Source organism: Xenopus tropicalis, chromosome 2 (assembly GCF_000004195.4).
Source record: "Xenopus tropicalis strain Nigerian chromosome 2, UCB_Xtro_10.0, whole genome shotgun sequence".
Lineage (NCBI taxonomy): Eukaryota > Metazoa > Chordata > Amphibia > Anura > Pipidae > Xenopus > Xenopus tropicalis.
In genome coordinates, this window is record NC_030678.2 from 81,800,720 (window position 1) to 81,814,920 (window position 14,201).

At 35.6% G+C, this 14,201-nt stretch overlaps 1 protein-coding gene across 3 annotated transcripts in view; it reads right to left on the reverse strand.

The window, feature by feature from the left end:
• Nucleotides 1-5,200: 5,200 nt before the first annotated feature.
• Nucleotides 5,201-14,201, reverse strand: part of clspn (claspin) — a 43,411-nt gene continuing 34,410 nt past the window's right edge. For all 3 annotated transcript variants that reach the window (XM_031896900.1, XM_002938839.5, XM_012957365.3), the window contains exons 18-25: nucleotides 13,897-13,997; nucleotides 12,329-12,490; nucleotides 11,074-11,195; nucleotides 10,625-10,761; nucleotides 10,067-10,175; nucleotides 8,802-8,881; nucleotides 7,215-7,376; nucleotides 5,201-6,368 (exon numbers count right to left, since the gene is read on the reverse strand). In XM_031896900.1, coding sequence (XP_031752760.1) covers nucleotides 6,267-6,368; nucleotides 7,215-7,376; nucleotides 8,802-8,881; nucleotides 10,067-10,175; nucleotides 10,625-10,761; nucleotides 11,074-11,195; nucleotides 12,329-12,490; nucleotides 13,897-13,997 — 975 coding nt within the window. In that variant the 3' untranslated portion in view covers nucleotides 5,201-6,266. The remainder of the gene's footprint in view (nucleotides 6,369-7,214; nucleotides 7,377-8,801; nucleotides 8,882-10,066; nucleotides 10,176-10,624; nucleotides 10,762-11,073; nucleotides 11,196-12,328; nucleotides 12,491-13,896; nucleotides 13,998-14,201) is intronic.

Sequence of the window (14,201 nt, forward strand, 5' to 3'; positions counted from 1 at the left end):
TTTTTTTTCTTTTTTTGCAAATAACTTTATTTAAATAAGAAGCATGCTGTGCGCGCACACACGTGGAATAGTATTTATTTATTGTCAGTTACATTATCATTGTCAGCCTCACATCCTCACCTAGAATTGCGGATAGATACAGGGGTTACTATTAATCATCACTGGTGTACCTAGGTACATAGTCCCTGTTTTCTAATCCATCCCTTTCCGCCTTTTCAGCAGCTCGCTCATAAACAGACTTTCTCGGTGCAGAAGAGGGCGTCTGATATATGATGCAATATGTCTCCAGTATATACCTTTCCTGTATTCCGCAGGGGAATGTTGCAATTCGATGTCCCTTTAACTCCAGAAATAGTTACATAGGGTTGAAAAAAGACCTGGGTCCATCAAGTTCAACCCTTCCAAGTAAACCCAGCACACACAAACCTATACTGACCTATCTACTGTATACTATCACATACAGACCCATAGTGACCTATCTATATACTCACATACAGACCCATACTGACATATCTATACACTCACATACAGACCCATACTGACCTATCTATACACTCACATACATAAACCCATACTGACCTATCTATACACTCACATACATAAACCCATACTGACCTATCTATACACTCACATACATAAACCCATACTGACCTATCTATACACTCACATACATAAACCCATACTGACCTATCTATACACTCACATACATAAACCCATACTGACCTATCTATACACTCACATACATAAACCTATACTGACCTATCTATACACTCACATACATAAACCTATACTGACCTATCTATACACTCACATACAGACCAATACTGACCTATCTATACACTCACATACAGACCCATACTGACCTATCTATACACTCACATACATAAACCCATACTGACCTATCTATACACTCACATACAGACCCATACTGACCTATCTATACACTCACATACATAAACCCATACTGACCTATCTATCCACTCACATACATAAACCCATACTGACCTATCTATACACTCACATACATAAACCTATACTGACCTATCTATACACTCACATACATAAACCTATACTGACCTATCTATACACTCACATACAGACCCATACTGACCTATCTATACACTCACATACAGACCCATACTGACCTATCTATACACTCACATACATAAACCCATACTGACCTATCTATACACTCACATACAGACCCATACTGACCTATCTATACACTCACATACATAAACCCATACTGACCTATCTATACACTCACATACATAAACCCATACTGACCTATCTATACACTCACATACAGACCCATAATGACCTATCTATACACTCACATACATAAACCCATACTGACCTATCTATACACTCACATACAGACCCATACTGACCTATCTATACACTCACATACATAAACCCATACTGACCTATCTATACACTCACATACATAAACCTATACTGACCTATCTATACACTCACATACATAAACCTATACTGACCTATCTATACACTCACATACAGACCAATACTGACCTATCTATACACTCACATACAGACCCATACTGACCTATCTATACACTCACATACATAACCCATACTGACCTATCTATACACTCACATACAGACCCATACTGACCTATCTATACACTCACATACATAAACCCATACTGACCTATCTATACACTCACATACATAAACCCATACTGACCTATCTATACACTCACATACATAAACCCATACTGACCTATCTATACACTCACATACAGACCCATACTGACCTATCTATACACTCACATACATAAACCCATACTGACCTATCTATACACTCACATACAGACCCATACTGACCTATCTATACACTCACATACATAAACCATACTGACCTATCTATACTGACCTATCTATACACTCACATACAGACCCATACTGACCTATCTATACACTCACATACATAAACCCATACTGACCTATCTATACACTCACATACAGACCCATAATGACCTATCTATACACTCACATACATAAACCCATACTGACCTATCTATACACTCACATACAGACCCATACTGACCTATCTATACACTCACATACATAAACCCATACTGACCTATTTTTCACTCACATACATAAACCCATACTGACCTATCTATACACTCACATACATAAACCCATACTGACCTATCTATACACTCACATACATAAACCATATATACCAACATCAGTGCTAACTGTAGATATTAGTATCACAATAGCCTTGGATACTATGCTTGTTCAAGAACTCATCCAGGCCCTTCCTAAAGGCATTAACAGAATCTGCCATTACCACATCACTAGGAAGGGCATTCCCCAACCTCACAGCCCTCACATGAAAAATGGATTCATTCATCATACACAATAAAGCACTCTTTGTTCAGACCTCACCTTAGCTAAGATTTCAGATATAGTAAAAGATTGGAAAAGCAGCCATAGTTCTAATAATATCTGACAGGCATTAATCTTTTATCTCCTAAGTGACCTTCTAATTGCGATGGAAGTGACATCATGGCGTGACATCACCAACAGTCATGTGGCATTACTTCTACACATGGCATGCCAGTGCGATATATTGATCAAGGCATTAAAGGCATCCTTTAATCAGGATTCTAGATGGTGGCCAAAAAGGCTCCCACATTGGGTTCTGTTCTAGCCCCGAGTGTTTATATGCAGAATAAACAACAAACTACCTGGTTACAACATAAAGGGATGTATAAGTGTGGAGCAAATAGTGGTCTGACATGTACGGTGGTGCAGGTCTTGGATTCCTTTAGTATAACAAACAAATGGTATGACATAAGAAGTTGCATATTTTAATACGAAGTCTAATCTATCTATCTAATTACCTATACAAGATGTTTAAAACAGTATGTTGCCTGCACTACTAGATACTTAAAGGAGAGGGCTAGAGAGTATTAAATGTGATATGATCATGGAGTGAGACAACACTGGTCTTGGGGCACTTTAAGCAATGTAGTGCTAGTAACACTGAGTATGTGAGATTACAAGGAACAGAAAGGGTGACCGCAGGACCTAGAGGAGGCGATTTAAAATCAAAGCTGTTACGCGCAGAAGTGTATTTATAAATTATGTACCAGGCAACTTCAAGGACTGAATTAGACATATGAAATAAGTTATTACTTTTGAAAGTGGAAATGTTTTAACCAATGAGCTGCAACAATGTTTTTAATGGAGTGTGTTTAAACATTGCTGTAATATATTTAAACTTAATGTTTTTGATCTACTGTATTAAAAAGCATGTAGAACAATGTCATATCAATCAGTTGGCACATAAAATAGGTTTGTGGAATGTTTATTAGTTAATTAATGTATTAACAGAAACCATATGTATGGTTATTTTATGGAAGGGTGTATGGGTATATATTTCCTGTGGAGGGAAGGAGGTCTCTGAGGAAGTGTGCTGACACGAAACATGTTAGACCTTGAGCTGTGCTGTTTAGATGTGCCAATAAACATTGAACATTTTTAAACTCAAATTGTTGCGGCTACTATATACCTATCCATTCTGGTATGGTTATCAGCATGTCATATTCTTCACATAAATTTTTAGTTTTTTTCAGCAAAAATCTATTTCTGATGTAATATGTGAAGACACCTAAACTGTTTTGTTTGTGAACAGCCCCTTTAATACTTCTATGCTCAGGCCTGGATTTGTGTGAGGCCACAATAGCCCGGGGTGGCATGCCACCCAGTCGCAAGTAAAGTTTGCTCACATACAGAGCACTGTGGAGGGGGATGTGCCTCTGGGCGCCCCATCTCAAATCTGGCGCTGTCTATGCTAGAGTGCAGGTACAGGATTCCTTATCCAGAAAGTTCTGAATTACGGAAAAGCCATCTCCTATAGACTCCACTATAAGCAAATAATTCTAATTTTTTAAAAATGATTTCCTTTTTCTCTGTAATAAAACAGTACCTTGTACTTGATCCCAACTAGGATATAATTAGTCCTTATTGGAGGCAAAACAATCCTTTTTGGTTTACTCAACATTTAAATGATTTTTAGCAGACTTAAGTTTTGGAGATCCAAAGTACGGAAAGATCCCCTATCCAGAAAACCCCAGGTCCCGAGCATTCTGGATAACTGATCCCATACCTGTAATAGTGTTGACTAGAAAGTTGTCCAGAACATGTGCCCTAATGACAGGGGTACACAAAGCGGAAAAGTAAAAGTATGCATTTTTGCTCTATGTTCCTTGTAGCTTCACTCAGGCTGACCCCATGCCTGTGAACGGAGCTACAGAAAGTAGCATACAACAGTGGATCCGCTTTCCTGTGCCTTGATGAAAACACAGGCGGAGAATGGCAGACTGTATTTTGTGCCCCCAATTTAAAGGGACATGTCAACCCCAAAATACATTTTTGCCTCATAAAAGGAAACATAATTCTAAACAACTTTCCAATATCAATTTATTAAAATTATTTAGTGCTTTAAGTTATTTGTAAATCTAATTGCTATTGAAAGCAGCATGCTGAACTCCTACTTGTTACTTTTTAAACAATGTTAACTGCTGCCTTGTGTTACATTGTTTCAAATATCAGGGCCACCAGTGCAGAGAATAGAAAGAACAGGCAGAGACTGCTTTTAATAGCAATTATATATACAAATAACGCAAAAACCATTACAAATTTGTAATGAATGTATATCGCAACGTTTCTTAAAATTTTGTTTTCTTTTATTCAGCAAAAAATTATATTTTGAGTTGACTTTAAGCACAAGAAGAAAAGGTTAACAAGGCCCTTCCATTAAAGCTGACTTACCTGATGCCCAGGTAAATGAAAAGAAGGTTGGGCTCCCTGGTGTAGTACATTCACATAGATTTATTATGTGATAAAAATTACACAAGACTACATAGTGACAAAACTCCCTCCAAAACAAAACTCTCCAAAGCTTGCATGAATACGGTGTATTCTTATCACCTAATGCCCAGACATGTCAATCCAAAAGTTTTGATACAGTGATGTATCCCCCCACAGCCAACCTTCTTCCCTTTTCTTTCCTTAACTCTTTCTATTGCTTACTATACTTAATCATTTACTTTGTTGTTCTTACTAATTCCAACCTTGAAAAGAAATGGTATACTACCTTTAAATGGCCAGCCATATGACCCAGTTTTTCAGTTGATTTATGTTAACACAAATAAATAAAAACATTTAAAAAATGAATTTATTAACAAATATTTCACAAACATTTATAACAATTTACAATAAAATATATTACAAGAAACACATTCATAATACAAAGGAGTAGTATATGGCTATATACATTGTTATTCAACATTAGCAAAATAAATAGGCCTTGTTTTAAAATGTGTTCTGCTTATTCTATTAATTAAAAACAATCCACATATTCCTATTTTTTCTATTATAAATGACTAATGGATCATTGATTTTACCTGCACCCCCCCTACTACCCACAATGAAAAAAAAGATGACTTCTGCATAAGCAAACTCATTCTTCAAACTGTATCTTGCTTCACTCTGCATCAGGGTTTTTTTTTTTTTTTTTTTTTTAAATAAGGAGCTCATTATACATAGGGGACATCTGTGGACTAGTAAGTCACTTAAATACCTTCTCCAACTCCATAGCTACACTTAAGAACCTAGGAAGCTGGAAAGGAAACTTCCAGTCTGTGTTTGCCCTGTTTCGTGCAACAAGAGAAAAATATATATTTTAATCAATTAGGTGAAAAAAAATAAAGTTCGGCACAAGCCCCTTTGGATAATGCCAAGTAAGGAGTTATTCACATCCCAAGAGGAAAATAATTAAGCAATATTTTACTCAAAACGGTAAGACAATGCACAGTCTATGTATATGGGCAGTTGTAAAAACAATTATTTTATTTTTATTTACCCCAACTGTATTTTCTGTGCAGGAGGACCATTGTAACTATACGAGGTAGATTTACATAAGATCATGAAGTTATGAGGAAATACCACCTGGTTATTTGTGTAGAACATTTGATGTAAGGCAACAATCATATATTTGATTAAAGGAAAAAATACACAGTATTTTCCCTATGCCTCTGTATGAATGATATTAAGCAAAAACAACATTAGTTCAAGTAACATTAATATTTCAGTACAAAGAATTGTAGCATGTAAGCAGGGGTACAATAAAGATTTCACCCATAACTACTTTAAAAGATTGTACAGAATTGTTTGTTGCTAAGACATAAAAACAAGTTATTGGTGTAGTGTAATGTTGAAGAAACCTACTCCAACAATTGAAATATACTTCGGCTTTTACTTGCAGTGGAGATATCCTTCTTAAAACGTTTAGGGGAAGGCACGGCAACAGATATATTCTTACGTACCTGCAAGAAGGTGGAGAGAAGTAAATCAACAGACTGTAAAATATTGGAGCTATATATTTTTATGAAACTGGTTAGAATAACATTGCTGTGGCTTTTGGCAGGGGCACAGTCTCTATTAAAACAGAGTGTGTGAGTGGGAGTGTGAGTGAGTGTGATGATCTGGGAAATTCACTACTAAATGCAAAAGCTCAGCCAAAGCAGCATCTGGTAGAAAAATAAGTTGGTGCCAGCTGCAAGTATAGGCTGTATATTAGGAAATTACTTAGTGAAAGAAAATATACTTTTAAAGTGTTTTTAGGGGGGCAGTGGGGGATGGGTTCCATCCCTGGAGACTTGTGTCAGCATTTGTAGCAATTTATAAATTATAACACTTTCAAATACAATAATACAACTTGATATGAAAATTCTAGAAATTAAAGTAAAGGTGGTTGAGGTTATTTTATAATCTCTACTGTCTAGTCACGAAAATTGTCACATTTGTTAGATATTCTTAGGGTAGAATGAAATCTGCTGAGAGGGTTGTGGAATCAGTGTGACTGGGAACCCAGGGGCCCACCAGAAAACCTTAGACCCTAGGCCTGCTTTACAAACTATTTTTCCTTCTTTCCTCACCCACCAATTTCTCCTCTTTATTCCCATTCAGAAATAGGGAATGACCAAGAAGCAGGCCAAATGGTTAGAAGCAGGAGGGCCCACCGGGAGTTTTCCTCATTTATTGGTGGGCCAGTTCGACACTGTGTGGAATTCCACAGATCTGAAACATTTCTGACTTGCTTTGTAGGAGAAACCAATAACTTTATATTATGAACAGAATACTACACCTTCGGTTTCTACATTTAAACATACCTTTGATCTTGGCTTGTCTGTAGGCTCTTCTTTTTTTCCAGGAGAGACCGTTTGAAAGACAAAGTTTCTTGAGTTTCGAGGTGCATTGGGATTCAAATCCGACACCGCTGCCAGCTTCTGTAAGACTTCTTTTGGTTTGCTTAACAGTGAGCCAGTACGCAACTGAAATTCCGAATAAATAAGACCCTTACTCATAAAGCTTTGCATTTTTGTAAATTTTTTTAAGGAATTAGTATTTAATTTCCTCCATATTTGATTTATATGATGCTAAAATAATTTTACATATGGCATGTAATAAGGGGTAGTATAAAAACTTACCAATTTCCAATATAAGGGTTTTTTTATATTATATGTTGTAGTATATTTTCTTTTAATTTAAATGTAAAACGAACACAGCATAAAGTTGATATCCTTCCTTTTTGCAAAATAATCTCACATTGTAGAAGATCACCAGCCCGACATCAGGCAGAGCACATCCTATTTATTTTGGAATGAAGCAAAGCTCGTGCAGGGAAGGGCTTTTGACAGCCAATGTTCTCTCTAAGCAAACCCAAGCCAACAAATGTCCTGGTGTGCCACAGGCCTTATGGCTTAAATAAACTCGTTTCAGACATAACTTGTTTGCTCTTCAAGATACTGCTTCGAAGAAATCTTGAATATTAACAATATTACAATGTACACTACCTGCTCTGGCTGTTATCAAAACTATGGCTGAAACATCAAGCTTTTCAAGCATATGTAAATGCGTCAAAGTAAAAGGCTTGCTGATCAGATGTTGGAGCTTAAATTTTGGCTTCAGGGCCTTGGCACAGAGGGCATTTGTATGCCTTTGTGCAGTTAAAATACCTAAAAAATATGTACTCAATGCCATCTATAAGGGTCAGCTGCATATATCATTTACTCTGGTTTAAAATTATATTATATCACAAACGTGGCTGTAATAATTAGTTTACACACGAAAAGAGGTGGAGATAAACAAAAGAATAAACACCCCTTTAACTTTAACCCTATGACTGGAAGTAGGTAAGATTGTATATTTTGCCTTATGAAATTTGAAAGCTTGTTTTTTTAAAAAAGGAACACAATCAATTTTACCTAAAGTCAATGAAATTTATCTTACTTTTCTCAAGGTTTATAGGTCTAAATAAAATATATACAAGGAAAGAGCAAACGTTTGGGCAGCCCTTGCCAATTACATACTTATTTAATTTTTTAACTAGCAAACAATACTAATGCAGTTACATTTTAATTCACAAATTTAAAAAGAAACAAAGGAAATAATAACTGTGGCATGTGCAGAAAATGGAACAGCATAGTCAGTATTTAGTAACACCCTGTTTGCCATAGATCACAGCTCATAGTCTTTCCATTCTTGTTGCAGAAATGCCCACACTTCCTTGCAGATCAAGTCTTCTTACAAGACCTTCCAGGGCCACCTTTTACAGCTTCCTTTTCATCATGTAACTTATGGGTGGCTACTAGCTTAAAATTCTTTATCTAAGGACATGGTATATTTGGCTAACTGTGAATGCGGTGCCTAGTATGTGGGGAAGACAATTCACTGTGCAGGTATAAGATTTTACTTACCTTTGGATGGCTGAATGGCCGAATCACTTCATACTGATTTTTAGCCTCCAGTTTCTTTGGCTCATTTAGCTCGGTACTCACTAGAAAAGGGCATATTGACATTTAAATGTGTTTCACAGATAATACAAAAGATAAGTTTCACAACATACTGATATGTAAAATTTGCATATGTAATATAGCACAAACCATGCCATAGTTGGGTCAAAAGTATAAAACCCATGGTCACGATATAACTATGTTTCCATGTGTAAGCAGCACTTAAGTCCTTAGTTCAATCCCTGCCATGGCACTATCTGCAAGGAGTTTGTATGTGGGTTTCCCTTTGGTACTTCTGTTTCATCCCACACTCCAAAAACATAGACAGGTTGAGTTCTGACTAAAGTGACCTTGGTATGTGTAAATTTGATCTAAGTGACAAATTACTGATATAAAAGATTGAGAACTTGAGCTTACAAGAGGATATTTAAATTTTAATGTACCTTTTTTTTTTTTTATACATACATATACATACTTCTACATCAATCTATTATCCAGAATGCTGTGTATGATAAGGTATCGCCAAACCTTAAGTCTGTTAAAAACCATTTTAACATTAAACTCAATAGGATTGTTTTTCCACCAATATGGACCCATTCAGCTTATAATCAAGTACAGGTATTTGATCCCTTATCCGGAAACCAGTTATTCAGAAAGTTACGAATTACAGAAAGGCCATCTCCCATAGACTCCATTATAAGCAAATATTTCTAATTTTTAAAAATGAGTTCCTTTTTCGCTGTAATTATTCAACAAAACCTTGTACTCGATCCCAACTAAGATATTAATTTTTTTGCAGACTTAAGTTATGGAGATTCAAATTACGGAAAGATTCCTTATCTGGAAAACCCCAGGTCCCAAGCCTTCTGGATAACAGGTCCCATAACTGTACAAGTTAAAAATGATTACAGAGAAAGGAAATCATTGTATACACCACCAAGAAGGACAGCATAAATGTGAAAATAAAACTCGATAGGTTACTTAAGGCTCCATTTGAAGCAGGAAAGAGGAACTTGTAATTACTATTTATCAGTCATGTAGCATATAAAAGTATAACTCAGGTAGCACTTAAGTTAGCTCTGGAGCACTGAAAATTATTCATTATTATTCATTTAATTTTTAGAAAATGTATACTTGAAAAAAAATTAAACAAAAAAAACCCAATTCTTTTTGGACAAGATAACAAAATAGTCAGACAGAAAAGGGGGTTTTAATATTATATACCTTACCTTTTTTCTGTAGGGCTTTTGCAGTGACCTTTTTAGCCAATTTCATAAACTGGCTGTCTTCGCCAATATCCTCCTCCTCCTCCTCATTGTTATCTCTACCAACTTGTGTCTAAATTACAGTATAAAGAACACAAAAATTCATAATTACCCATGGCTAATCTAGAAAAAACAAATTATTTTGGAGGCTGTTTTTTTTTTGTTTGAAAGATGGCGTTAGAGCACAGAAAACTATGCCTTCACTATAATGCACACAAAATATATCCAAAGCGGTATAATCAGTTATTGTTCTGAGGATAAAAACAATAAAATCATTAGTTTACATAAACAAACAAGTAAAACCATCACCCTTGTTTTTGCTAGAAGAAAAAAAAATATTGTATATATGATGTGATTTTTTTTTTTTTTTAACTTTCCTTAAATATTTGACAGTCCTAACAGATATGTAACAGAGCCCCAAGAATATAGTAACTTTCCTTTAGTCTTCCTTATGAAGCATAGTGTGTTTATTTTACCATTTAAAATTCAAAAACAAAGTAAAATACTAATTATGCTACTGACCTGTTGTCGCAGCCATTGTTCTCTTTCAAACCGCTGTTTCCTCCATTTCAGTTCGGTATCCTCAGTTTCCTCATTCTCTCCATCAGCATCTTCCACCTCAGAGTCTCTGCGGAACATGTCCAGCTGGGAGGCATCATCTGCAAGAAGCATATGTTCAGCAGCCAAACTAAATTTCTTTTGAAAAGTTACTAACAAAACTCTAGCTGAAAGACTCATATATAAAAAAAAAATTCCTCACAGTCCTCTACGGTGAAAACACAGAACTGCAGTTTTGTGATAGAAAAAACTTTTTCAAACTTCAAGGAACATTACACATGTTTTCATGTACAAATAAACAAAAAACTTTTTTTTGGGGTTAACCCAAGGGCACCACTTTTAAGCAAAATAGTGGTTTTTGATTAAAAAAAAAAAAAAAAAAAAAAAAGCCTTGTTAAAAGTTTGACAAGTACCAAGGTTTTTCCATCTAAACTTTCTTGTTCTCCCTGGTCCATCGCTATGGAGATCTCCATCAGCCAGGTATCTCTCCTGATAAAGGCGAAGCTGTCGTTGGTCTTCATCCATGGTAACTTTCCTAAAGTCACAAATTAATTCAGAATGTAACTTTGACCTTTACATTCAAATGGGAAGTATACACCCTATTGTCCATAAATGCAGAGAATAGGGGTTGTGATGGACATAATTAAACACAAGAAAAAACTAAGAAATACTTCTTTTAGTAAAATGGGAAAAAATCTGAAATTAAAATTCTACTTCCTGATTTGTATAAGCACAGTCACTGAGCTGCTCATTATTTCAATACCTAAAGAGAGACTTCAGCTGGGGGAAGACAGGGTTTCAATATACAGAGCTTCTGAGTAGACATTGTTTAGTTTGACTATGCTTTTACAAGCCATAAAATGTGACTTTCATTTTCAGATATAAATATAAAAAAAAAAAAAGAAAAGAAAAAAAAGATATTTAATAATTAGAAGAGACAGTTTGGTCAGTGCAAGCATTTTTAAATAAAAAAACTATATATGATACTATTTTTTGTGAAATATAAGCACTCTAATTCTCTGGTAATAATATAATTCTGCTGTTAATAAGATAGCAGTTGATAGACAACTGATTTTAGAAGCCTCTGTGATGACAAAGCAAAGAAATAAAAGGTAGACACTTGCCATACATAAGAGAAAACATACTCCCCCTTGTAAAATCAGCGCATTCAATTGAGCTTATAAAAAAAAGGTGCATATTTGAACTTCCAAAAATATATTTTTTTCCCCATAAAAACAAACCCGATTCCACAGACTATAATACTCCCACCTCCACTTTGGGTCACAGTAAAATGTATCCCCCTCCTTCCTTTATATAGTAGTTGGTACACAGATTCACTGGAATCTAGGGGGGATTAAGATCTAGTGATCCATTACCTCATAGTGGAAAAAGTTAGGGAAGGGATTGCATGACACTGCACATAAATGAGGAATAAAAATTGACTGTATGAGTATCATGGTCTGTGTAAAAAAGATAAAATGTTTATTTAATTTTCCAAGTGCAGATAATGTTTATGTCCCTTTTTTTTATTATAAAAGCCCAAATCATGTATTTGTAAGCAGGGTAACACCAATTTGACTAGTTTAATTATTCAAATTGCTTGCATGTAAGAACAATTTAAACTGTTTGCAAGGCTTTGTATATAACAATTTAACTGTAAGCACCTACATATGAATTTTATTGACTTGATCCTGCAGTTCCTCATCAGATGGGAGATCTTCATCTATGGCTTCTTCCTCATATTCATCATCATCTCCTTCATACTCATCTCCACTACCTACATCACTTCCCGACAATTCTGCTTCATCTTCCATGAAGTCCTTCAGCCGCCTGGAACACAGACCAAATTTACAAAATATATCAAAGTTCTGCAGCACTGGACAATACAAGACCTACAACACTGACCCCTAATTATACAACATATTAACATATACTAAATGCAATGAAGACAGCTTTTTTTTTTTCTTTTCTTGGGAAGCTGAGGGAACCCTGTAGCTAATGCCTGGTCAGAAATGGCAGCACCTTCAGGTTTCCCATGCATCAATAGATGTGGCAGTGCCTGATTTTCTCATGTATTTAGTCGGATATCGGCTACATGTGCCTGATTTTCTCATGTATTTAGTCGGATATCGGCTACATGTGCCTGCACCCGAGCGTATTCAATAAATTTGGGTGCAGGCACAGGTAGGGGGATCTTTAAGCGTATGGGGCGTATACTCCCCATAATATGCACCATACGCTTTGTGTGGCATTAACCTAAAGAGGGGAAAGCAATACACATCTTAAGTGTTGCAGGTCTGTCAGCTGTTAAATTGCAACTTAATGCTTACCCTTCCGAAGCAAGAAAAGCAAAAGCAGAGTTTCTCTGGGCTTGTCTCAGTCCGAATTGGATCTTAAAAACAATTTTGCATGACAGTGCAAATTTAAGCAGATGCACCAACAGGCTAAAGATACTGTTTTCATTGACCTCCAGTCTATCAGATCTATGCACTGCCCAGCCCAATCAGACATGTGCACATTAATTGCTCTGATACAGGTAAGTAGTGGAGGTAATGACAGGAAATGTGTTAGTATAATTTTCCAAACTTCTCCTAAGCAGTTACTGGAAGTGTCTTCACCTGCAGGACAATTAATGAGATTTTTTTTTCTCTTTAAGATGCTCATATAGCCACTATTTCAATAAGAATATAGGGTGAGGTTTGGGGTTCTAGGAATAGAACCCTAACTAGCCTAATAAGAAACTTTAGGTGCCTGATTCAATGGTGGGCAAAACATGGCCGCTTTAACACCACCACATAATGCAAGTTTCTAAAAATCAAATGCCCTTGTAAAGAGTTATGCTTTTAACAGAACCTTTAGGGGCAGATTTATCAAAATGTGAGTTTAGAGCTTAATACATAAAAAACGCACCTAAGTTCTATTCATTCTTATGGCATTTTAAGAAGCGTATTTATCAATGGTCAAATTCTTACTTTTACCTATTCATAAATAAGCCTCTAAAAATCCTTAGGAATGAATAGAAAGTACTTGAGTTTTTATGTATTGAGCTCTTAACTCATTCTAAAAAATCTGCCCCTTAGAGTTTAGCATATTTCAGAAATTGGAATTAGCCCTTTTGAATAAACGAAAACCTGCTAAAAAATTAGATGCTCATTATTACCATCATAACCAAAACAGGAGGTACTGTTGTGCCATTCATAACCAAGTTACCATTCACTATAACAATATTTACTTACAATTTTCTCTTTTGCTGTTGCTGCAGAATTTCATCCTCATCTTCCTCATATTCATTATCTTCATTATCCTTTTCTCCTTCCTCCTCTTCATTATTTTCATCCTATGTTGTAACAAGTTGCATTAAATACCACAAGTTCTAAAAGGTTATTGCAGAGTGTCAATATCTAGCTACACCTTAACAAAAAAGCTGACAAAAGTCAGCTTTTATATATTAACACTTTAAGCAGGTTAAGAGTATCAAAAAGTTTCAATTGATTTATATAACTACTGTCTTTTTAAAATTGTACACAAAACCTGTAACAGG